The 22,512-nt window shown below is 40.3% G+C and overlaps 1 protein-coding gene across 5 annotated transcripts in view; it reads right to left on the reverse strand.

Annotated features, from left to right (window-relative positions):
- The window catches only part of CACNA1F (calcium voltage-gated channel subunit alpha1 F), a 55,441-nt gene that overhangs the window by 20,114 nt on the left and 12,815 nt on the right, over positions 1-22,512 (reverse strand). For 4 of the 5 annotated variants that reach the window (XM_087925807.1, XM_087925806.1, XM_087925808.1 and 1 more), the window contains 18 exons: positions 20,070-20,295; positions 19,036-19,243; positions 17,538-17,658; positions 17,026-17,107; positions 16,252-16,306; positions 14,490-14,553; positions 12,262-12,391; positions 11,402-11,531; positions 11,184-11,243; positions 9,942-10,048; positions 9,685-9,772; positions 9,262-9,369; positions 6,865-6,917; positions 6,165-6,311; positions 4,555-4,756; positions 2,610-2,768; positions 2,053-2,163; positions 886-969 (listed from right to left, as the gene is read on the reverse strand). In XM_087925807.1, coding sequence (XP_087781933.1) covers positions 886-969; positions 2,053-2,163; positions 2,610-2,768; positions 4,555-4,756; positions 6,165-6,311; positions 6,865-6,917; positions 9,262-9,369; positions 9,685-9,772; positions 9,942-10,048; positions 11,184-11,243; positions 11,402-11,531; positions 12,262-12,391; positions 14,490-14,553; positions 16,252-16,306; positions 17,026-17,107; positions 17,538-17,658; positions 19,036-19,243; positions 20,070-20,295 — 2,135 coding nt within the window. The remainder of the gene's footprint in view (positions 1-885; positions 970-2,052; positions 2,164-2,609; positions 2,769-4,554; positions 4,757-6,164; positions 6,312-6,864; positions 6,918-9,261; positions 9,370-9,684; positions 9,773-9,941; positions 10,049-11,183; positions 11,244-11,401; positions 11,532-12,261; positions 12,392-14,489; positions 14,554-16,251; positions 16,307-17,025; positions 17,108-17,537; positions 17,659-19,035; positions 19,244-20,069; positions 20,296-22,512) is intronic. The other variant, XM_087925805.1, reaches the window with a different exon arrangement.

The following is a 22,512-nucleotide window of genomic DNA, read 5'->3' on the forward strand; positions in this document are numbered from 1 at the left end:
AGTTAGGAATGCCCCAATGGTGGGATTCAAACATTTTTACCACTGATTTGGTGGGTGTGACTTGGAAGGTGCGCTTTGCACACGTGCACACACTTTGCGTGCATGCACACACGAAACATGCACCTTGTGCAGGCGCAGAGGCATTTGCGCAGATGCAGAGGTTTTCCAACTCACCTCCTGCAAGCCTGCACTCTCACAGTCATTTCAGCAGCTGCCGCGCAGCACTCTGCTGTGCCGCACAAAGCAGCTGTGCTTCAAAAGCAGGGGATAAAGGTGAGTATGAGAGCCCGGGTGGGTGGGTGGGTGGTGGGTGGGCCCAACAGCAGAGTGGCAGAAAGAACCGGATCAGTCTCTGCTGCTCATCGGTGCTACCGGCTCAGCAGAACCGAGTCGAACCGGTAGAATACCACCACTGGTATGCCTCCATCCCATCAGGCCTGGCAGAGGTAAGGTCAAGTTACATTAGCCAAGGAGTTTTGTTGGGTAGGACCTAGAGAGAGCACCTTTTCTGCCATGGCAGCCGCCCTTCAGAACATCATTCCTCCTGAAGTGAGATTGGCCCCCAATGCTGTTCACCTCCTCTAAACTGGGTTTTGCCATCAGGCCTCGGGATTCCATGGAAGTGAGGAGCCTATTAAATGGGCATTATAATTTTAGACTGTGTTTTTCTCCCCTGTTTTTTGTTAGTTTTTACATTGTTTTAACAGATAAACTATGTTGATTGTTTATCTTTTAACTGTGTACATAGTCCAAAATTCAATCAATCAATAAAATAAGCATGCGGTTATGACATATTTTGACTTTTTCAACAGCTGTTCTGCAAATGAACTTCAACACTGCTCAGATAGCTTCTGTGGGACACATATCATATTGGGAATCACTCACGTTGATTTCAGTAACAGCAATGTCTACTATACTCCCAACCACGATCAAAGCATCAAAGGTATTCCATGCGTCAACAAAGTAGTGCTGCAAGAAAACAACAGAGAAAAGCTCCAGAAAGAGCCAGTCAGAACTAATTTACATCCACTGACCTACCCACACCTATTTTATCTGAGCAAAAATAGCATGGGCCTGTCCTATTCAAGCGGTTGGTCCCCTGCTTTCCCTTGGGCAAAATTCAAGGTAGAGTTTGGGTTATATAACGTCAAAATAACCGAAGCCCAATCTTGGGCAGAGCCTCTGCTTTCTACACATTTCTACACATTTTTCAGATGTGTAGTGATCCTGCTTCAGATTATTATTGATGTCACCGAGTAACCAGAAAGGGCATGCAACAAGGAAACACAACCCTCCCTTTCCAGAAGCTCTTTACCATCTTAACAAAGTTCAAACCTCAACAGTTCAATTTTGTCCTTTGGGGCTCAAGACTGAGAAGTGGGGGAAGGCACAGGCACAATATCTTATTCAGCATTAACCAACCTGAGTTGTTGTTATGGGTTGGCCTAAAAATCAAAATGCATTGATCACACATTTTTCACCGCCAGCACCATCACCACCTATTCTGCTTGAAAGTGTGATCTTAAAGGATAAAAAGTGTGTGTTGAGAGAAGGCTCCTGTGCTGCAATATTAAACGCTTCAGAACTTAATGCAAAGATGTAGGTCTGTCTAGAAGGATATCCTAAATTCCTGAAGACAATACACACCAAATAAAGGCATTTTTACAGGCAAGGTTTAAAAGTGGAGGGGCTCCACAGATCGGCAAAACCATATATTTAACAGAACCTGAAAGTTTGACAAAACCTCCCCTCCCTTCTCACATTACAACAGTAACTGAGCATACTGGAAAGAATGTGAGAATTTTCTTGAACACTGCACCATCAGGAATAAGGAGATCCTCCAAAGGGAGTTCTATTGAAAAACTTGAAACAAGAGTTCCTCTCAACAAACAAATTGTTATATATGACGCAGAAGACTGACGTAAGAACTCTTAAGTATCTTAAAGAAAATCCTTCAAGATGTAATTAGTGACAACCTGGTGTTAATCAAAGTGTTCTGGAGTTATGGGAAACAGTTCTCTATGTGTTTTTACTTTTGCAAAACTCCCAAACCTTGGGCTTGAAGGCAATAATCTTCAGAAACATTTCAACAGTGAAGAGGCCTGTGAACACCATATTGAGCAGATCCATCACGTTATTAAAAGGCTCTGATTGTTCATAGTGCTGAAAGAAGAGATGAGACATGAATAATACAGGAGAATTTTGCAAATCTTGGTGATTCAAGTGGGGTTTGTTGAGAATCTCCTTATAATGAGAATGAATGCTGAACTCAAATGTATCTTTCCTAGGTTCTTTAGGATTTTTTTTCTTCTTGTTCCCACTCATATAGGCTTGTGCAAATTATTCTATGGCCTTATCTTTCTCATCTATTTTGCCGCTCTGCAGCTGAATCCCCAACTTCTGTGACACCTCCAGCATCTTCATTTTCTTCATATGGCCTGGAGTGAATTTTCTCATAGTTTACCAATTCATTACACTCACCACTGAGGCCCCAAATATTAGTGTGACATATTTATTTTAGAACTATGTTTGTCTATTCACCTTCTCTTAAAGAGGAAATAACTGAGCAGTGCCTTTTGATATGTGGCACTACAAATTATGCTTCTCACCTGTACAGCCAAAGCAATAGTGTTCAGCAAGATCAGCACAAACATGATGTATTCAAAACAAGTGGAATTGACCATATACCAGAATTTGTACTGATATTTGTTCTTTGGAATATAGCGTCGTAAGGGTTGAGCCTTCAAGGCATATTCCACACATTGCCGCTACGGGAAAAGAAAAAGAAAGCAATTCAGCTGAGCAGTAAGAGAGAACTCCGCCCCCCACTGCATCTTTTGCACATTTTTTCAGCAACACCCTGAACTGCTGCCTGCAACAGTTTTCACATCATAAAGCAACATTTTCTAATTTTGTAAACCAAAGCCCCAATACACATGAAGAAGACTCGTGGAATATGTCATATTCCACGAGTACTGAAATTCCTGATGCCATTTCCTTCTGCATATCCACTGTCAAAATTCCAAATTCCTGCACCTTTCCTGTTTTCCTGTTTTTTATTCTGTTATGAGGGGTTTTATTTAGCTTATGGCGAATACATGGACTTATAGTGGTTCAAATGTTAATCTCCAGTCCACCCACCCAGGGTGGTCTATGTTGAAAAAAATCAGGCATCAGGTTGGTATAAGCTCTTGATGGACATTTGGATACAATGTGACGGACATTTTGTTGAGGAGCACCACACTGAGGGGTAGAGACAAGACCCCACTTAAATGATGAGTCCTGGCAGGCACCATGTTGGGTACGGATCCTGTTCAGAGTTGACCAATGCTGGCAAGGAAGATCAAAACCTGGCACCTTTTGTGTAGGGTCATCTATGTAACTGCTGTATCTAGGTGTGTTCAGCAGCCCATTTGGCTTTCCACTGTGTGTTGATGTCAAAGTTGTTAGACAGCTGTTGAGCGAGTGCCAGAGAGGGCTTCCTGGATTTAAGCCTGCCAACTGATAGATGAGGAAGATTGGCATGCACAGGGAGAAGTGGGATTCTCAAAATTTTGTTGTGTTCCTTCACTAAGGCTTCCTGCCTTCGTAGAGCTGGTGGTGCAATGTGGCTCAAGATGGGGAGGCAGCAAGTAGTAGTAGATTTTATGCAACTACTTATGAGAGTTGTTAATGTTAATGCTATGAGGGGTGTTAATGCTGGATAAGTGTTGTTTGGATCTGAATTATTACTAGGTGATCTGGTTATAAGCAATTCATGGGAAACATAGACAAAAGACTCGGATCAGACCTCATACCAAAAAGTTCTTGCAAAAATAATTATTTATTACTTTCAAAAATCTCAAGAGCTAAACTATAGTGTTTTTCCCTTTGTTCTGCCTTTGTTTTTAAATAAAAGGAACCCAAAATGGCTCACATGACTGCCACTTTTTCCAATTTGCTATGGCTGCATATTCTCCCTCAATAAATAAATACAAATAATAAAACATACATGACTTTTAAAACTCCATCTCCTTTTCCCCGTGATAACACTTTTGTACTGATGTATATTATTAGAATGCATCCTAAACTTGATGAATAATGGATTGTATTTATTAAGGAGTGCTCTCAGAACAAAAACAATTAATAAATAGGGTAAAACAATACTTCAGAAATGAAAATCAATCTTTTATTCAGCATTGAAAATCTGGAAGAGAACTATCTCATTCTTCTCAGTATAAAGGGCAAAACTGAGAGGGGAAATAATTTGATTCCCATTAAAGATAGGCAAAAGGGATATACAGTAGCAAAGTCCTTGATCGCTGATGTGAATGAGTAATTATGGGAGTAAGCTAATCTTCCCTAATCCGAGACTTTCTAATTATGACGGAACTGTGTGATATCAGGAATTCTCAGCCAATGTGGCTTTCTTACAGTTGCAATCCCAACACAACGTGAAGATTACTAAGTTGGGGAAAGGTGGACTAAGCTAATGTCATTTGGAGAAGGAAAAAAAAAGGAATTTGAAATGTTATTTCAAAAGCAAATACAAGGAGTTGGGTATTGGAATGCTACCTGGTTCTTGTCCAGCTCACAGTTTTTGTATTCCTGCTCTCCTTGGGCCCGGAAAGTGATGATGACAAAGCCCACAAAAATATTCATCATGAAGAAGGCAATAATGATGATGTAGACAATGAAGAAGATGGAGATCTCCACCCGGTAATTGTATATTGGTCCTTGGTTTTCTGCATAGGCATCAATAGCTTTGTACAAGAGCCTGGCATAGGTTAGATAGTGGCAAAGAAAGTGTAAGAGGGTGCATAGCGGGAATGGAGAAATAGAAATTGGGGTTTTTTTTAAGACCTTCAATCAATGCCACAGTAAGAATACTCCTGAGAACTGGACACTGGGGATTCAGAGGAAAACATTCTGCCCTGCTTGTAATACTTTGCGGAAGCACTTAGCAACTGATTTGGATACAACACTCCAAATTGGGGTCATGACTTGTCAAACTTGCTAGAACCCAGATGAATTTCTGTCATCTGAAGAATGGTCTGGACAAAGCATGATGGTTGACTACTGCAATCAATGAGAACATACTTGAAGTCCCAAAAGACTTGAGCATTTTCTCTCTTCAGAAAAGATTCAAACCAATAATTACAGAAATCAGGGTTATCTGCTGGTTTGTGACCAAATAAAGATGGATTGATTGAATTCAAGGTTCCAAATAAGTTCAAAATGTAAGATCTTTTTCAGATATTCTATATTACATGTCCCCCATCTGAGTCAGCATATCTGCTCAAGAAACAGAGGAAACCAATGCAATTCCATCAAGTTCTGTTGAAGTCTCATCCTGCAACCTAATTTTCAGCCTGAACAGAATCACATTACTCTTATTGCTGCTTTTTCGTGATGACCCACTTCCTCTGGATTCAGATTGTCAGGAAAATAAATAAATACTTATATACATACTCACCCTGGGATAAGCAATATTATAAAAAGCACAGAAAAGAATTATTTATAAAAATAATAGGCTGGATTTATTTTAAAAAAATCAGCCAAGATTCAATTAAATTCTTAAATCCTCTAGCACTTTGTCTATTTCTATCTGCTATCTCTATCTAAGAGCCACAGTGGAGCAGTGTTTATAGTGCAGTACTGCAGGCTACTTCTGCTGCCTGCCAATTTGAAATTTGGCAGTTCCAATCTCACCAGGCTCAAGGTTGACTCAGCCTTCCATCCTTCTGAGGTGGATAAAATGAGGACCCAAATTGTTGGGGGCAAAGCACTGCAAAGTGGTATATAAATCTAAGTGCTATTGCTATTGCTTTTTGAAACCTGGAATACCACCATGAAACCCAATGGGGCGCTTCCACTCCCTTGGTTTAATCAAACACACTCTTTTTATAAGTATTCAAAAGGCAAAAGGAGAAGGAAAGAGAGGAGAGAATTTTTTTGTCGTTTTTGTAGTCATACATCTATCTCTGTTCCTGAAAAGAGGATGAGAAAACACCAAGTACCCTTCATTTTGGGGCTAGCGGGACATATTCTCTTACTACACTTCTGAGCTAAGCAAGAAGAATCTAAACAGCTGCTTAAAGCAAAAAAAATTAAGACATCTGGGAATGGCAAACATCAAATAGACATGCATGCACTCCGAGCACAACTTCTACAGAGTAACTCACGCTGGCCATCCTTCAAAAGTGGAGACAGTGAAGAGAGCCATCATGCCTGACAGCACATTGTCAAAGTTGAAGTCACTGTTGAGCCACATGCGCTCACGCACCATTGGGTGAGCCACATCTCCATCCTTGTACACAATGAATGTGCCTCTGGATTTGGAAGGAAGGGAAGGAATGGAAAATGGACAAAAGAAGGAATATGATAATTTTGAATCAATTGGATAGTAGATTATCCGTATCTATTGAATTTGCATATGTACATTTAAAATTACTGATAACTGCTTTTTTAAGCAGTTTAAATATGTCAAACAAACAAACAAGCAAGTATTTATGTAATAGAGCTACAAAGAATCTGTAATTATCTGGCAATTACTGGTAAATCATGCTAATCCCAAATTTTACCTTTCAGCTCTGATCTCACTAGAACCACACCTGGGGACCAATCATTAATGTAAGCATGAATAGAGTTTTTGTCATTCTGCTACTAGTAGTAAACAGTAGCACAGTTGGAAAACTGGAATCAGCAGTGTTCACAAAGGGCCTAAAATGAATCAAGGAAACATGGCAGGGACCATAGGACCAGGATCAAATCCATTTTTTTCTATTCCGTTATTTCAGTGCAAAGCTACAACACTGATGCTACAGGGAATTATTTATCTGTCTTCTACTTATGTACTCTCATTAGAGCAGATTTTTTACTTACTTGCACTCAATTGGGGTATGCTTGGCCTCATCTGTGCAGCTATAGAATTTGCCCTGAAGATACAAGGATAAAAAAGGTAGGCAGTCACACGGATTTTTCTTGGAAAACTATCTGTCTAGTCTCTTGGAGCTTACTGAAATTCAGAGGAAATGCTTTATATATCAGTTCAAATAGGAAAAGCCTTCAAACAGAAGACTAAAGTTCTTCATTTTGAGCAGTTGTGAGGTCCTTTCAATCTATGGACTAGGTATTGAGGTGAGTGCCTCCCCATTCAGTCCAAAGAATCCCTTATGTATTTCCATTTGTGCCACTATCATTATATATATCACCAACTCTTTATATTATAATATTGTCTTTGGTAAATATTCCCAATAATACTGTGAATCTTAGGGAGATGGCTGCTTAAGAAGGATGAAATATAAATTATTTTAATATCCTAATTTATACAGTCAATCAATCTACCTATCTACTTACCTACCTATCTACCTACCATATATACCACTAGAATCCCAAGATCCTAGCAATTTTCAATAGTAAAAAACCACTATGATGCAACATAGATAAAAACTTGTTTAATTAGGATCAAATCAGTTATGGATATAATTTCAACCATCAGGCAAAAATATCAGTAGAAGGCAACTTCCATTTGCAAAGATTTGTACAGTATCTCTAACTTTGCAGCTTTTTACAAATATGCTAAGAATATCACTATTATAATCTCCACTGGAAGACATTTCCCTAAGTTGGTTACCTTAACCAGGAAACATTATCCCTGGGCCACACCAATTTTACTTCATGTGCAACATTTCCATCCAGGTCAAATATACTGAACTGGTTGTTTCTGCCTGGAGAAGAAAGTTATGCTTTGCCCTGTACCCAGAAGCCTACTGGCAGATAGGCCATGCGGCATTCAACATACAGATGCAATTCTGCCATAATAACTTTCAACCTTCAGCATGGGTGCTGCTGCATTCTGAACTAGCTGCAGCTTCTGAGTAATCTTCAAAGATAGCCCTTTGTCATGCATAGTATCCGTAGATGGAGAAGAGGCATGAATTTCTGTTGCCAGATCCTCCTGTTCCCGGGCCATGAATGATTCATCAGGTAAAGCTAGACCAAGGCACCTCTGGCCACAGCTCTTACCTGGCCATCAAGCAGCAGCTATGAATTCAGGAGAACGCTCAGCTCATGGCTCTGCTCCTTTTATTCCATCTACAGCAACTATTGCAGCAGACATAGGCAGATGGTCTCGTTTTGTTTTGATTGAAGCTGTTCTGGCTTCATTTCATGAAAATCTCCAGCACCGAGTCAGGATCTTAACATTTCCCATTTAATTCGGCATGGCAATGTGTAACTGGATATCTCCAGCTTAATGATACCTCATAATGAACCAATGGATGTACACTCTCATGGGCCTTATAAAGATTTATCAAAGGCCACTGGAAGGGTATGTGCAACTACAAAGGGGAAGAGGAAGGTTTATTCTAAAGTTCTTCTTGTTGTCACGGGACCGCTGTTGAAAATCAGCAGGTCTGTGTGAGGAAGGCTTCTTTCCCTCCATTAAATTTAGATCCACGAAGTTGTACTATGAAAGCTATTATCCCATTGTGTCCATATCCCACTAATTGTTGCTGAGCTGTGGCTGGTAGGGGCAAGAAAATAACATGCATGAGCATAAGTATAAGAATGCTGAGTTACGAGGAAGAGCAGTCCGATGTCAAGCAGTAAGACTAATAACTCTTTCTACATTTTTATTTTTCATTCATCTCCCTACTTCTCAGTCTATCTAGTTGATTCCTTCCTTTTTCTTATTTTCAATTCTTACTCTCCTGCCCTCTGCCCCTCAACTGGGCCCAGCATGTTGCTAATCTCTGCTTAGGCCAAATCCCAAACTTCCATATAGGATTACAAAAATCGGGAGTGAAAGGACCATCGAGGTCATTCAATTTATCTTCCTCTTTACTGCAGAAATCCAAATTAATTGCTGACATGGCTGTTCAGCCACCGGAGGGAGAGACCATTTAAAAATTCTTAAATGCTCTCTGTCTTAAAAGAGTTCTAAGAAATGTATTACAAAAACTGGTAAGTTTCCTGTGTAGCTAACTATGGTGTTTGTTATTGTGTTCCCTTTAATTTCACTTGAGTCTTAGGTTTTTCTTGGTGACATCTGTAACTGCAGATAAATCAAGAAGCTGCTTTTTCCCGTCACAGGATTTGTTGCTAAGGTGATGTGTTTGGAAACGTGTTTAGGCAAAATCTAAAGAAGCCCACCCACACATGCTCCATGAGTTCGGTTATCACTCAGTATATTCTTGATGGTTCCAAGAACACATATCTATTTTCAATGCTCACTTCACCTCAGTCACCTGTTGAAATGCTAAATACTGTATGTCTTACCTTGAATAATTGAACACCAATGCAAGCAAACATGAACTGCAGCAAGGTGGTGACAATCATGATATTTCCAATGGTGCGGATTGCTACGAACACACATTGTACCACGTGCTGTTTGGGAAAGGAGGCACACGGGGAGAGGAAGAAATAGTTGAAAATACACTTTTCAGCCCTTGTGTCATCTGAAAAACCAAAGAGGGAATGGGACAGAGAGAGGGCCCACCCCTTCACAGCTTACATGCACCCGTATGTGAAGCAAGAAATGGATGGGTCCATCCAGTTCTGCATTTTAGGACAGCTTTCCCCAGCCCAGTGCCTCCTAGATGCATTGGGCTGCATTTCCAACTTAGCACGGCCATATCTAGAAAGCACCATATTGGGAACATCGCTCAAGAACCAGCATCTGTTTTTCAGATAAGTCCTCACCTTCAGCCCTTTGGCTCGGTTGATGGCTCGGAGAGGACGGAGTACCCTCAGTACTCGCAAGATCTTCACCACAGAGATGGCACTGGAGCTGAGGCAGAAACAGATAGGCAGATGTAAAAGCCAATACGCCCACACCCAGCCATTTGGGCCCACTTTTCAGATGGGATGCCTGGAGTTTAATGTTGCTCCTTCTTAATCCGTTTGGTTCTTTGTCAGGGAGCATACTTATCCTTTGCATAGCCTGCTTTCCAACTTACTGGATGCCAAAAGAGATGAGTGAGACACTGACAACCAGCAGATCCAGGAGATTAAACCAGTTCCGGCAGAATGAGCCCTTGTGCAGGAAGGCACCATATGAAGTCATCTGTAATGTAAAGATGTTAAAGCAGCTGTGTGTCTCTCTCTTCCTCCCATAGGTGTTGTGAGAATGAAGCAACTTGGAAATTAATGCCTGGTTATTTTGCTGTAAGTGACTCTGCTTCATAAATCAAGTCAGCTATATGCAAGAAGCTACCGTCAGTACAGATCTCTCCCCTCCTTCAAGGTCCATAAAGGCATTTTTGTTCGTTCTAAAGGCTGTGCTGGTTGGTATGTTTTTCTGTCCCTTAACAGATGGTATATGCCAACACTGTATTAGAACAGACCGACATCACACCCATATATAGAGAACACAAAAATAGATGCAATCTCATGGATATTGCAATTATATTTTTAAGAAAAGTTACATATTTGCAATTATGTTTTAAAGAAGACAGATTACTTATGATTAGGCTTATAAAGATATGCGTTACAAAGTTATGAGCAATAAACTCTGAGAACTACAGGGATGCCTTAATATGACTTCCGGAATCAGATGGACTTCCATGCCTTGTACACCCGTAGCTCTTTCCAAATAGAGAGCAAGATAAAAATATATATGTAGATAAATACAGTGGCTTAGGATGGTATTTTAGTCTAGAAATAGTGGCCTAAATGCAACATTGAACATACATTAAATAAAGATTTAATCTCTTCTGATATTTCTGCCCACCTCTCATGGCACACCAGACACGTTCTACCCTAGAGGTAAACTGATTTCAATACTGAGTTATCTGTTACAATTATAAACAAGAGGATATTCTCAAGTTCTCAAATCGTGCAACTCAGACTTAAGAATACAAACATGTCTTCTACGTCCAGAATTATTTATAAACACATGCTAAATAGCAAGAGGAATAAGCATTTGGATACTTAGTACAGAAACAGAGAGTTCTCATGCCTTGACATTTATTCTTGGAAGCTCTGGATCTCTATCCCAATTATATTTACATTTTATGGTCTCTTGCAGTTCATTCTGTAGTTTTCTTTAACCCACTCATCTGCTTCCTACCCTATAGTTTTAGCATCCCCAAGGCTATATGAGTGATATTGTGGCCTCTAGGATGTAGGTTTCATTTCTGAGTTGACAGGCTTTCCCCTTTCTTTACTCCCTTTGCCCTTACTCTACTTAGTCTCAGTACCTTGAGCAAGATCTCAACAGTGAAGATAGATGTGAAGGCATAGTCAAAGTAGCCCAAAATCTGAGTAATGGGAGAAAAAAAGAAAAAAAAAGCTGAAATATAAAAGCCAAAGAGCAGAGCGAGCAAGACAAACAAGTGTGTGGATGAAGGAAAAGGAGGCACTTTTTTTGCCTCCACCTCCTTTCTTCCATTCTTTGACAACATGGGTCATAGCTTACATTGTTGCGGAAGGAGTGTGCTCGGATGGGATCTTCAGCTGCCAAAGAGATGCTGCTAAGAATGATGAAGACAAGGATGAGATTGGTGAAGATGTGATGGTGGATCAGCTTGTGGCACCCAACACGAAGGCTAGTGGAAAAAGGGAAGGCAAGTAAGCTAATAACGTAAGGCAGAACTGATCTGAGATCCAAATTCCAAAAATCAGGAGGTGATGCTCTGGTGCTAAAAAAAATGTGTGACAGAACACATATGGAATTTATTCAAATAAGGGCAAAATATGCATGGTAAATTTGGAGAAAACCCTGTGACCACAGAAGCAGCCCCGACATATAGCAAAGCCACTGGAGGGATATACATTAAAATACGTTGGTGGTATAGCAATCTCCTGAAATATCAAATGCCAGGAAATGTGAACCTAGATCAGAAGCAAAGGACTTGGTGCCTTTTCTTGCACTAACAGGAAAGCCGTTGAAGGAAACTGGGCTGTGCAACAAGATAACCTGGGAAACCACAAAAGAAGGGGACTGCAGTTCATCAGCCCAGCCAGACTTGAAGGCAGTAAGGGGTCTGGCTGACTTTGTTTCAATGGTGCTTCAGACTGGTTCCTCAGTCTGAGCAACTGGTCACTAGAAAAGCCATCCAGGCCCTTCCTCCAATCTACATGCTGTTAACTTGGCTTCTGTCTGCCTCAAACACAGTAGTTGGATTTTGACTAATTGACAAATTGCAGCCCTAATCCCACAGGCTCTGACAGTAGAAGAGGGGAAATCTTGACCTCACTCTACAATTCTTATAGGCTGAACTCACATTCCCATAGAGCCAAAAGATATTCCCCTTATTTTCCACTTCGTATACTCACGGGTTTGTTTGACTAAGGCAAAAAAAGGCACTTCCCTCAGGAATTGGTACAACTTTCTCCGTAGGAGTGTCTTCCAGTTTGTCTAGGTGGGACTCTGCCAAACTCTGCTGATCTGCCACCTCTTCCTCTCCTAAAGCAAAGGAGACTTCAGTTTTGGATGACCAATTACATAACGATAGACATGTGCACAGTGCATTAGAGTAGGTCAGATAAATTTCTGTCCCCAAAGAGCTTATAGCTTAAAGTACAACATCAGAGGAAGCAGTAATTAAAAAGGTGGAAGTAGTCAGGTGGGGATGGGTGAGAATGGTTCAGTTAGGCTGAACAAGGAAGAGATCCAAGGAGTTATGCAAAGAATTAATGCAAAATATAAGATTGGAAAGGATCATGTTAAAATTCTAGAAAAGCAGTCCTAGTCACAGCAGGAAGCACGAAAGAGCAGAGTCCTTGAAATGAACAGAGATCTTTGGATATATCATGATTTACTAATATTCAAGTTAAAACCAACTTGATACTATCACCCAAAATAGCTGCAGCCTTGAGTTCAGCAGATGGCAGTTTCTAGACAGGAATCTTAGCTTATTTATCTATATATTTTATATAGTTGCTGGCCCTTCCAGAAAGCCCATTTTCCAAGGCAGGCATTGGACTTAAAATGCCTCTTATGTAAGAGGCAATAAAGATGAGATTACAGAGCAGAGTTGTATCATTATGCTTTTCATAAAGTACAGAGGAGGTATAGTACCAAGATAAGTTATCTGTGTGAGCTGTCCAAGGTCCTGCAACTTTAACTGTGGCATGTTTTTATTCTCCTGCCAAATAATCTCCTTCCTGGAACCAGCAGAGCAGGTGAAACTAATGAAGCCTCAATAAGTGAAATCAGGAGAGATATATCAACAGAGGATGGTGGACAGTTGTAGCAAAACTATATAGGTATGAAAAGTTTGTTCCCAATCAAGAATGGATAGAAAGCTAGTTTGATATAACCGATCCATGTTCCTAGTCAGGCATCCAAGTCCTGTAGTGTATGCAACTGCTTAAAAAGCATTATTTTTTCCTGGAATGGTCAATGGCCAAAGAAACTATAAAAGTTATCAGCAACAAAAACATCAACTATTCATATTTACTAGGGCCAGCTTTTCTCTTCCAGCTTTTACTTCTCTTAAATAAAAGACTACTTTAACTTTGCCTCTAAAGAGACTTTCCAAAACATAGTTAATGGGTATATACACCCTGAGTATCTACATTTCATGTTTGAGGTCCTTCTGCCAGATTTCTAGTAGCAAATTTGCACATTTAGATAAAAGAAAGATACATCTTTATTCTTGTTTAGTATAAATGCAGAAAAAGAAGCACAGACAAGGGAAATAAAGCATCAGCCTGTCAGGCAGTGACCCTTAGTGGAAGAAAAGAAGTCCTACAGGAGGAATTCTTCATCTGTGATGTTTTGTAAAGGATGAAAATGTGTTATAATTGTGCCATCTGAAACAATTACATGGTTCAAGGTTGGAGCAATTATGGGTATCTGCCTGTGCCTCCTAACTTACATGTCTCTCCATTATTCTAGGATGCTATTGGTATATATATAAAATTGCTAAGTAACAGCAAAAAGGGAGGTCTGTGAATTTCAATCCATAATCAATGCACCTAATTTCTCTTCCTTTTTTCCTTGCAGTTAGTGGCTGTTAAATAGCCCAGAGAAACTGAAAAATAGTGGGTGTTACTGTCTGTTTGAAAGTTGTTTTATGTGGAAAAGAGCATACAGAAAAAGAAGCTGAATTATTAATCTGGCCAGTTGTAAATTTTCTACTCAGTTTCAATCCTGGCTAAAGTTTTTTTCAAGTTTCCTCTGTGGAAAACATAAATAGCTCTATTTCAGTTTAGTAGAAAACCACAGTCAACCATTGAAGCAATTTGGCTGAAGTCTAATTGCAAAATCTCATTGCAAACCATCAGTTTAGGTCTCTGTTAAGAGCTATCTGTTTTTCCCTTGAATTATTTTATTTGGAAGAGAGAAAATAAGAATTTAGAATGAAAGAGGGGAAAAAGAGAGTGAATATCTCCAGGGCCTTCAATCGTGACTCTTTCCACTTCTTTCTTCAACCTGCCTACCAAATGGCTTCCAATAGACTATCAATAAGAGAATGCAATGTTCACCCACAAAAATCCCCACCCTTGTATAGGAGTCAGTCATTATGACTCTCATAGTACTACAATCCCTTTCTTACCTGCTCCTTCATTACCTTCTCCCACAGCCTCCTCCTCTTCCACCTCTTCCTCACCACCTTCTACCTATAAAGAAAGAAATCAGGGAGGTCCAATGTGGAGAGGTATTTTAATGAAAGAGGGACTCATCCCCAAAGTTTCCCAATTATTTCCTGTAGCATTCAAGGAAAGGCATAAGAACAACTTGTGCAAACATGGAAGGACACAACAAACAATGAAAAATGAGTATACTTTTCTCCTACAAATCTTCCCCTTGCTGCCAGATATACTAGATGTTTCTTATTCACATATATGCTATACCTGCATATAAAGCAGGAGATGGGGATATAAATTGTAGGTGAAATGAGACATTTGGGTGAAGGGAGGCTGAAAAAAGAGTCTGAGACAATAAATGCAATGAGCTAAAGGCAAGGCCTTAGTTCACCACTGCAAGTTCTTACTTGAAAATTAGTTGTTTCTAACTTACTCCATCTGGATAGCATAATATCAAAGACTGAAGTATGCCCTATCATGTAATAAATATGGTTGTGTTGAATTTGGTTAAAGGTGGAAATTTTGCCAACAATAAGGCTGATTTTAGATTGTGGAAGGCACACAGAAATTGTCCAAAATACACACACAGACCAACAATGCAGAAATGTCTTTGGAGAAAGGAGAGATGCCCACAGAACACATGAAAGCCACAGGTCATAGCATCGACTTCAATGGCACCAAAACCCTAGCCATTATAGAAAACCCCAGCTGCAGAATTATCAGAGAAGCCATAGAGATTGAAAAAAGACCTGAAAGCATGAATAGATGACTCCACCAGACTGTCAATTATCTGGAAGCCTGCACTCACAAACAAAAAAATCTCCACACCACAAGCCAAGCAAACACCTGGGCACAAACAGACCGCCCCCCCATACCTCCAGCTCAAACACACCCCAATCAGCCACCCAGATGAAACCTAGCTTCCTAATAAATGATAGTCGTCCATTTACTCGAAGCCAAGCCACACTAAAAGCCAATACAGGAAACACAATGTTGCCAGCCAATCAAGACAAAAAAAGCTACAAAACAGACAGAAGATATTAGAAACACCAATCAAGCAGAACACAGCAAACTCCAAGACCAATAAACACAGACCAAGACTCCCAACCAATCAGGATGAAGAAAAAACCATTCTAACACAGCAGTAGGCTAGCACCAAATTTAAAACAGAAACGGCTGTGAAAGCCTGACTCACAGATGAACACAATACAGAACCCTGATGATGGCAGATGAGATTCTGCCGAAATGTCGCTACAACTTTAAAAGCACAACTATAATGACGTGGGAAAATACCCGAAACTAACAAAATCTGAGAAGGTATCTGTTGCAATGCTGCTGTTTCCAACCAGATGTAGTTGACACCTGTGCCTAACATTAAAATGTATTATTATGTCTTATAATTTCTAGGCTGCCTGGAGTCCATACTTCTAGAGGGAACCACATTGGGGAAAAAAACATTAAAATGTGAAACACTTCCCTTATTGATATTTATAGCTACTGTATCAGAGGTGGAATTCAGCAGATTCTGACCAGTTCTGGAGAACCGGTAGTATCAATTTGGGGTAGTTCAGAGAACCGGCAAATACCACCTCTAACTGGAGATTTTACAGCATCCTTCCCCTGCCATGGCCACCAAGCCACGCCCACAGAACAGGTAGTAAAAAAAACTGAATCCCACCACTGTACTGTATCCAGGGAACTTGAATCAGAACCTAAGTTTGGACCTCTCACCTTCAGTGTTTTCTTCTCTTCCTCTTCCTTCTGTTCTCCCTCTGCTGGTGCCTGTCTGCATTACAACAAGAAAGGCATTGGTGGGAAAAATGTTAGAGGACAAAAAGGAAAGGAAAGGAAGTCGTTAGATTTTATCTTGCATTTGCCATCTGAGCTTCTCAGTATTCTTCTATATTCGAACCTCATTTAATGAAACACTTCTTGTATGTATTGCCTTCTTAAATTGGAGAAATGTACATTCCAAACTTTTACTTAAACAATCCTACTGCAGTATAAATGTCCTTACATGATGGTCCCCAAACCCTGGACCACAGCCACTACTGGGCTGTGGCCTATTTGGAATCAGGCCACAGAAGCGCTGGGCCAATGTGCATATATGCAGCTCAGTTTGCACAACTGGTGGGCTGCCGTGCATGCACGTGTGTGCACCGGCCCACCTCTCGCGCAAGTCAAGTTGTACGCACACGTATGCATGCTGGCCCGCCACTCATGCGGCCCAGTTCCTCCCTCTCCCCACCTTCCCCAGCCAGGCTGCCAAGCCACAAAGGTTGGGGACCACTGGTTTATAGCAGTAAAACAAACAATTTTACAAAGTTACAAATCAAACAGCTATTATCTAGTCCAGAGGTCTCCAAACTTGGCAACTTTAAGACTTGTGGACTTTAACTGAGGAATTCTGGGAGTTGAAGTCCACAAGTCTTAAAGTTGCCAAGTTTGGGGACCCCTGAAAGTTGAATTTCTTTCCCATCCTGCCCTCACTTAGGTTATGCTCACTTCTCTTCTTTGGAGGAATTAATATCGTCTCCATCAGCAAGATTGTCCACTGCAATAGCCAAGAAGACATTGAGTAAGATATCTGAGGTGAGAAGTTTAGAGAAAACAATCTGATATAAGAGGAAACAGTCCTAATTCAATTTGAAGACACCCGAAGAACAGTTTTGTAGTCTTCTCTTTCTTTCTCAAATAGGGACTTCCAAATTAAAGATGGATTGCTCCTTCAAAGAACTAAATTGATTGCTAACAAAAGGCTTGAGCATTTAAGCCACAAGGCCCATAAAAGTTGAGCCTAGGACTTTATGTAGCCATCCTTTGTTATAGTGGAACTCAATATAAGCTCTTAAAAGGTGATCAACATTTTGATCTGCTTCCCAAAGAGAATTAAGGGTGGGTGAGACTAACATATAGTAAGTAATTTATATATTAATTAGCACTAGAGAAACCTCTCATAATTCTCCTGGCCTTAACATGCAAATAATATCACTGCCAACAGCAGGGTCAAAGGATACAGTTGCCGCAAATAAAGAGAATGATGAAATAGATGCAGACCAGCATGCCGGGAAAATAGGGGCCACCGTAGGCCATGATCCCATCATACATCACTGCATTCCAATCTTCCCCTGTCAGTATCTATATTTCACAGTTGGACAGGGAAAAGAGCAACAGCAGATTAGACAATTCTATAACCCCCTCCCCAATAAGAACTTCTCACAATCTTGTAGTGAACAAATACTAGTCTTGATCCAGTGAGGAGGGATTTTGGAATCCTGGTTCTGTTTGGTATAAATTCACAATTTAAAGATGATTGTGAAGGGCAGGAGGTAATTCCGAGCTATTTCAGTCACATACTCTCCTGGCTCACTTGGATTATTAGCAACTATCTGTTAGCGGTTCCACACGTTAACATTTGAACGGTGGGTATATAACACAAACTTTAATTATATCCTCAGACCCAGGAAAACAATATTCTCTTAAGCATAATCAGCTTTGCTTTCTTCATATTAAAATCCATTAAGAAATCAGGACAAATAATTACTTCTGGCAGCAAAATGTTGTTTTTTCATATTTAATGTTGCCAAGCATGAGAGGAAAAAAAAGAACTTTAATTTCTTTACGTTTACACATTTCAGGTTTGAAGCAGAGATGACAAAGGCAGGGCCAGCTTGGGTGAGTATATAGAAGAGACAGAACTTTATGTAAGCAGAGTTAATAGAGCTGCCTCCACATATTTTGCTCTGAAATGTTTATGTTCCAAGTGGTGTTTTTTTTTTTCTTTCGGGATTTAATTTCAGTTCTGGACTACATCAAGGAGAAGCCAATTGGATTATAATACTTTTAAAGAGAACTTCCTGGACTTACCTAGGTGTAAGCAAGTATACTCCTCCATCCAAAATGTACACTTATTAAAATTCTAACATGCAACGCTGAGTATTTATACCTGAGGTTGATTACAATGTCAGTAACCTATGCAGTGTTGTTTCCTTGACTATTCTCTTAAGCTTTTTTCAAGAGCTAGGCTTCAACCGTACAGAAATTTGAAGTTGCTCCTAAAATGATTCATAAGTCTAGGGAACCATTTTCCTAAAAGCCATTGCTATTTCCCAAACCTTGAGATAGTGCTAATTCTTGAATAGCTTTAAGAATAATATTTTCTCAGCCTAAAATTTAGAGGCAAGTATTACTAGCAGCCGGATGCCTGGAATCTATTTCTTGAAAGTCATTCACAAAATAACTAATCATATGAATCACGTGTCATATATTTTTTCATTAAGAATCAGGACCAGAGAAAGTGTTTTCACTAACTCTGGGAAGTACATGAGTCATTCAGGCTCTAAGTCAGAACACGGAATGTCAACTCCCCAAAGCACCAGGTAGCATGGCCAATAGCAACAGTCTGTGAGAGCTGTAACTGAAAACATCTTAGAACGCCACCTAGATATGGTGGTACTAGCCCTTAATCATCTTCTTAAAGGTTCTGGTCCACTGGCATAATGTGTAGCCTTTTACCTGGAAGACAGTGAGCAAGGCTTGGGGGAAAGTGTCAAAGGTGCTGCGTTTGGTCTGAGTCTCATCAAAGTTAAATTTGCCACCAAAGAGTTGCATGCCTAGCAAGGAGAAGATGATAATGAAGAGGAACAGCAGTAGAAGTAAGGAGGCAATGGACTTCATGGAATTCAGCAAAGAAGCCACAAGGTTGCTCAGGGAGGCCCAATGCCTAGAAGGTAAGCCATGGAAAAGTAAGCAAGCTGAGTAGCATGGAACATCTTTAGAAGTCAAGGGTTAAGTCAGAATTATAGAATAGCTTTTGAGAACCACTGTGACAGGGAAGTCACAGAAATAAAACAGTGTTGTAAACTGCCTGGATATCAGGCAGCTAGGAAAAGGTTTAGCTATCCATGTATTACTAAATTATCAACATCTCTCGCTACTTCTCCACAGTAGTTCTGCTAGCTAGAATTACAATATAGCAGCTGTCAAAAAACTGTATATTGGTGACATGGGTCTTTCAATTATTTAATTTTTTTCTTAGGGCATTACTGAACAATGGTTAAGTGTTACATAAAAATTGGCAAGTTATTTTCTACATAATTATTTCCTATTTCAGGTTCAAATTATCTACCTTTTATGCATCTTTTTTTAAAAAAATCTTGATATCTTTTTCTACAAGAAAGAGTGACTCAGGCTAAAATCTCTACTTGTTTTCTTGAAAGTAAGTCTCAGACTTAGTGGGGTTGAATTCAACATGCTTTGTGCTTAATCTTGCATGCTATAGACTTGACACTGATGGTTCAAGGTCCCTTCATGTTTCCAATTTTCATATCCTCTAGAAAGCCAGACAATCCCACTTAGTATATCATCTGTCAGCTGCATTTAACTATAAAGGAACTGGAAGAATAGTAGTAGCAGCAGCAGCAGTAGCAGCAATAGCATATTCAAATAATCTCCTCCGATGGAAATTTCACTATATATCATAAGTAAATGTTATTAAGTCAAGCAATTTGAGTGAATGCCTTATCCCTGGCTAAAGGCACTTTCCTTACCTGGTTACTTTGAAGATTCGCAGGAGGCGGACACAACGGAGCACGGAGATTCCAAGGGCTTGCATGATCTCGAATTCTACCAGGACAGTCTCCAAAATCCCACCACATACCACAAAACAGTCAAAACGATTGAAGAAGCTGACAAAATAGGCTTGAAGGCCTAGGCTGTACATCTTCAGCAGCATCTCCAGGGTGAACAGTGACAACAATACTTTGTTAGCATAAGCTGCAGGAACAAAAGGTATGGGGCAGAAATTCTCAAACTGTGCTGTGGATCATTTCAGTCTGTGGAAAAGCTGCAGAACAATTAAAAGTTTCTGCTTCTAATACAGGAGATTAAGGTATTTTATTTAAGACTGAGTTTCAAAAAAGGCTACACTCACCTATGGCTATGATAATTGTATAGTCCTCGACTTACAACAGTTCATTTAGTGACTGTTTGAAGTTCAATGGCACTGAAAAAAAGTGACTTATGTCCATTTTCCACATTTATGACCATTGCAGCATCCCCGTGGTCACATGCTATTTGGATGCTTGACAACTGACTCCAATTTATGATGGTTACAGTGCCCTGGGGTCACATGACCTTTTGCAACCTTCTGACAAGCAAAGTCAACGGGGAAAACAGATTCATTTAGCAACTATGTTACTAATTTAATGAATGCAGTGATTCAGTTAACAAATGTGACAAGAAAAGTCATAAAATGGGACAAAATTCATTTAAGAAATTTCTCGCTTAGCAACATAATTTTGGGGCTCAATTGTGGTCATAACTGTACAATAGTTGTATTATTTTTACCACGTTAAGGGGCCTTCCTCAGCCATCTGGCTAAGACCATACTGTATCTAGTACTGATTTTGATGAAAATTCTAGCGTCAAAAATAAAAGTTTTAAAGGACAATCTCTGACAAAGACTGAAGAAATAATAAAAGTACAGAGTCACTATATGGAACGCAACAGAGCATATTTTCTGGGAGAGGACTAATCAAACCTTTGCTCCTATTGTGTAATATTTCATCTGAAGTCTCACAATACACTAGATAAGATATCATACTGCTTGTTCTCAGCTCTGCATATTTAAAGAACAATAACATAAAAATAAAAAATATGAGTAATCCTCATATAACAACTATTTGAAGTTACAACAGCTCCGAACAGATATATTTCCACTTAATTCTCAAAGTTACAGCTGTTGGAGTGCCGCTACGGTGACATGATGAAAATCTGGACCCTTGGCAGCTCACCTATATTTACAACTGCAAGGTGCACTTCAACAGTCACTTCCCCACTGCTTTTCTCCACAATCTCTGCCTTTTTGGCCTGCTGCACTCCACTACTCCTAGCTGACCTTCACTGTCTTACTCCTGCTGCTGACAAAGCAGGTCTGACATGGCCATTCGTGAGGCAGCTTTTTGCTGCAGAAGGCCTACTTTTCTCCAGAAGTTACCTCATAACACTATAAGAAGTGGGCCTCCTGTAGCCAACAGCTGCCTCGTGAAGGGCCAGGCTGGATGTGTCTCATTATCAGCAGGAGCAAGTAGATATCAAAGAGCAGCTAGCACAGCCTATGGGCCACAGTGCAAAGTACCAGCCATAGCCACCCTGGCAGAACACAGGGTGGCTATGACTGGTTCCTTGCACTGTGGGGTAGGCTTGGGGCAATTGGGATTTTGTGCCACAGTGGTAGGCTTGGGGCAGCCGGGGCGTCATACCAGCCTTGGCCCCTGCTTGTGCACCCTCCCATCCCCAGCAGCAGTCACCCCAGCCTAGAACCTTATGAGGAAATGTACAGAGGGAGAGGATTTTGCCAGAACGCTCCCAAAAGGAGATCTGATCAAGAGACTGTGCAATCCCAAGTTGGAAGGGGGAAGGGAAAAGAAGTTCAGGGCAACCACACCCTAGAATTTCTCAGGATGAAGCTTAGAAAATCATACCTTTAGTTTGGCAAGATTCTACAAGCAAGTAAAGAACTGGACTCAGTTGGATCTCACCATCTCATTTCTGGACTTGATCCTGAGATACTGTACCTCCTTGCAACTTCCAGCTGGCTTCCCCATTGACTTTGCTCGTTGGAAGCCAACAAGAAGTTGCAAGGAGGGCCTTGCTTAATGACCTGTGACTCTCATTTAATGATGGCAATGGGGACTGCCAGGATTGCTGTCACCAAGTGATATGGTCACACGATGTTGTATTGACAACTGCCTGACTTAGCAATGGAAATTCCAGTCCCACTTACCATTGTTAATCGGGACTGTCTATATTTCACTAGGGTAAAGAAAAAAAGAAGAGGAGAGAGGATATTTTCCCAACCTTCCCCATGATCTTGACAGCTGAGAATAGCATATGTCTACATGTGCTATAATTTAGGGCAGACTGGAATTAAATCTATTGCCCTTAATGCATTTTTGTCAAGCCTACAGGGAGAAATAATCGACACAGAGA

This window comes from Pseudonaja textilis, chromosome 2 (genome assembly GCF_049901715.1).
Source record: "Pseudonaja textilis isolate UNSWEBS1 chromosome 2, rPseTex1.2, whole genome shotgun sequence".
In the NCBI taxonomy this organism is placed as follows: domain Eukaryota; kingdom Metazoa; phylum Chordata; class Lepidosauria; order Squamata; family Elapidae; genus Pseudonaja; species Pseudonaja textilis.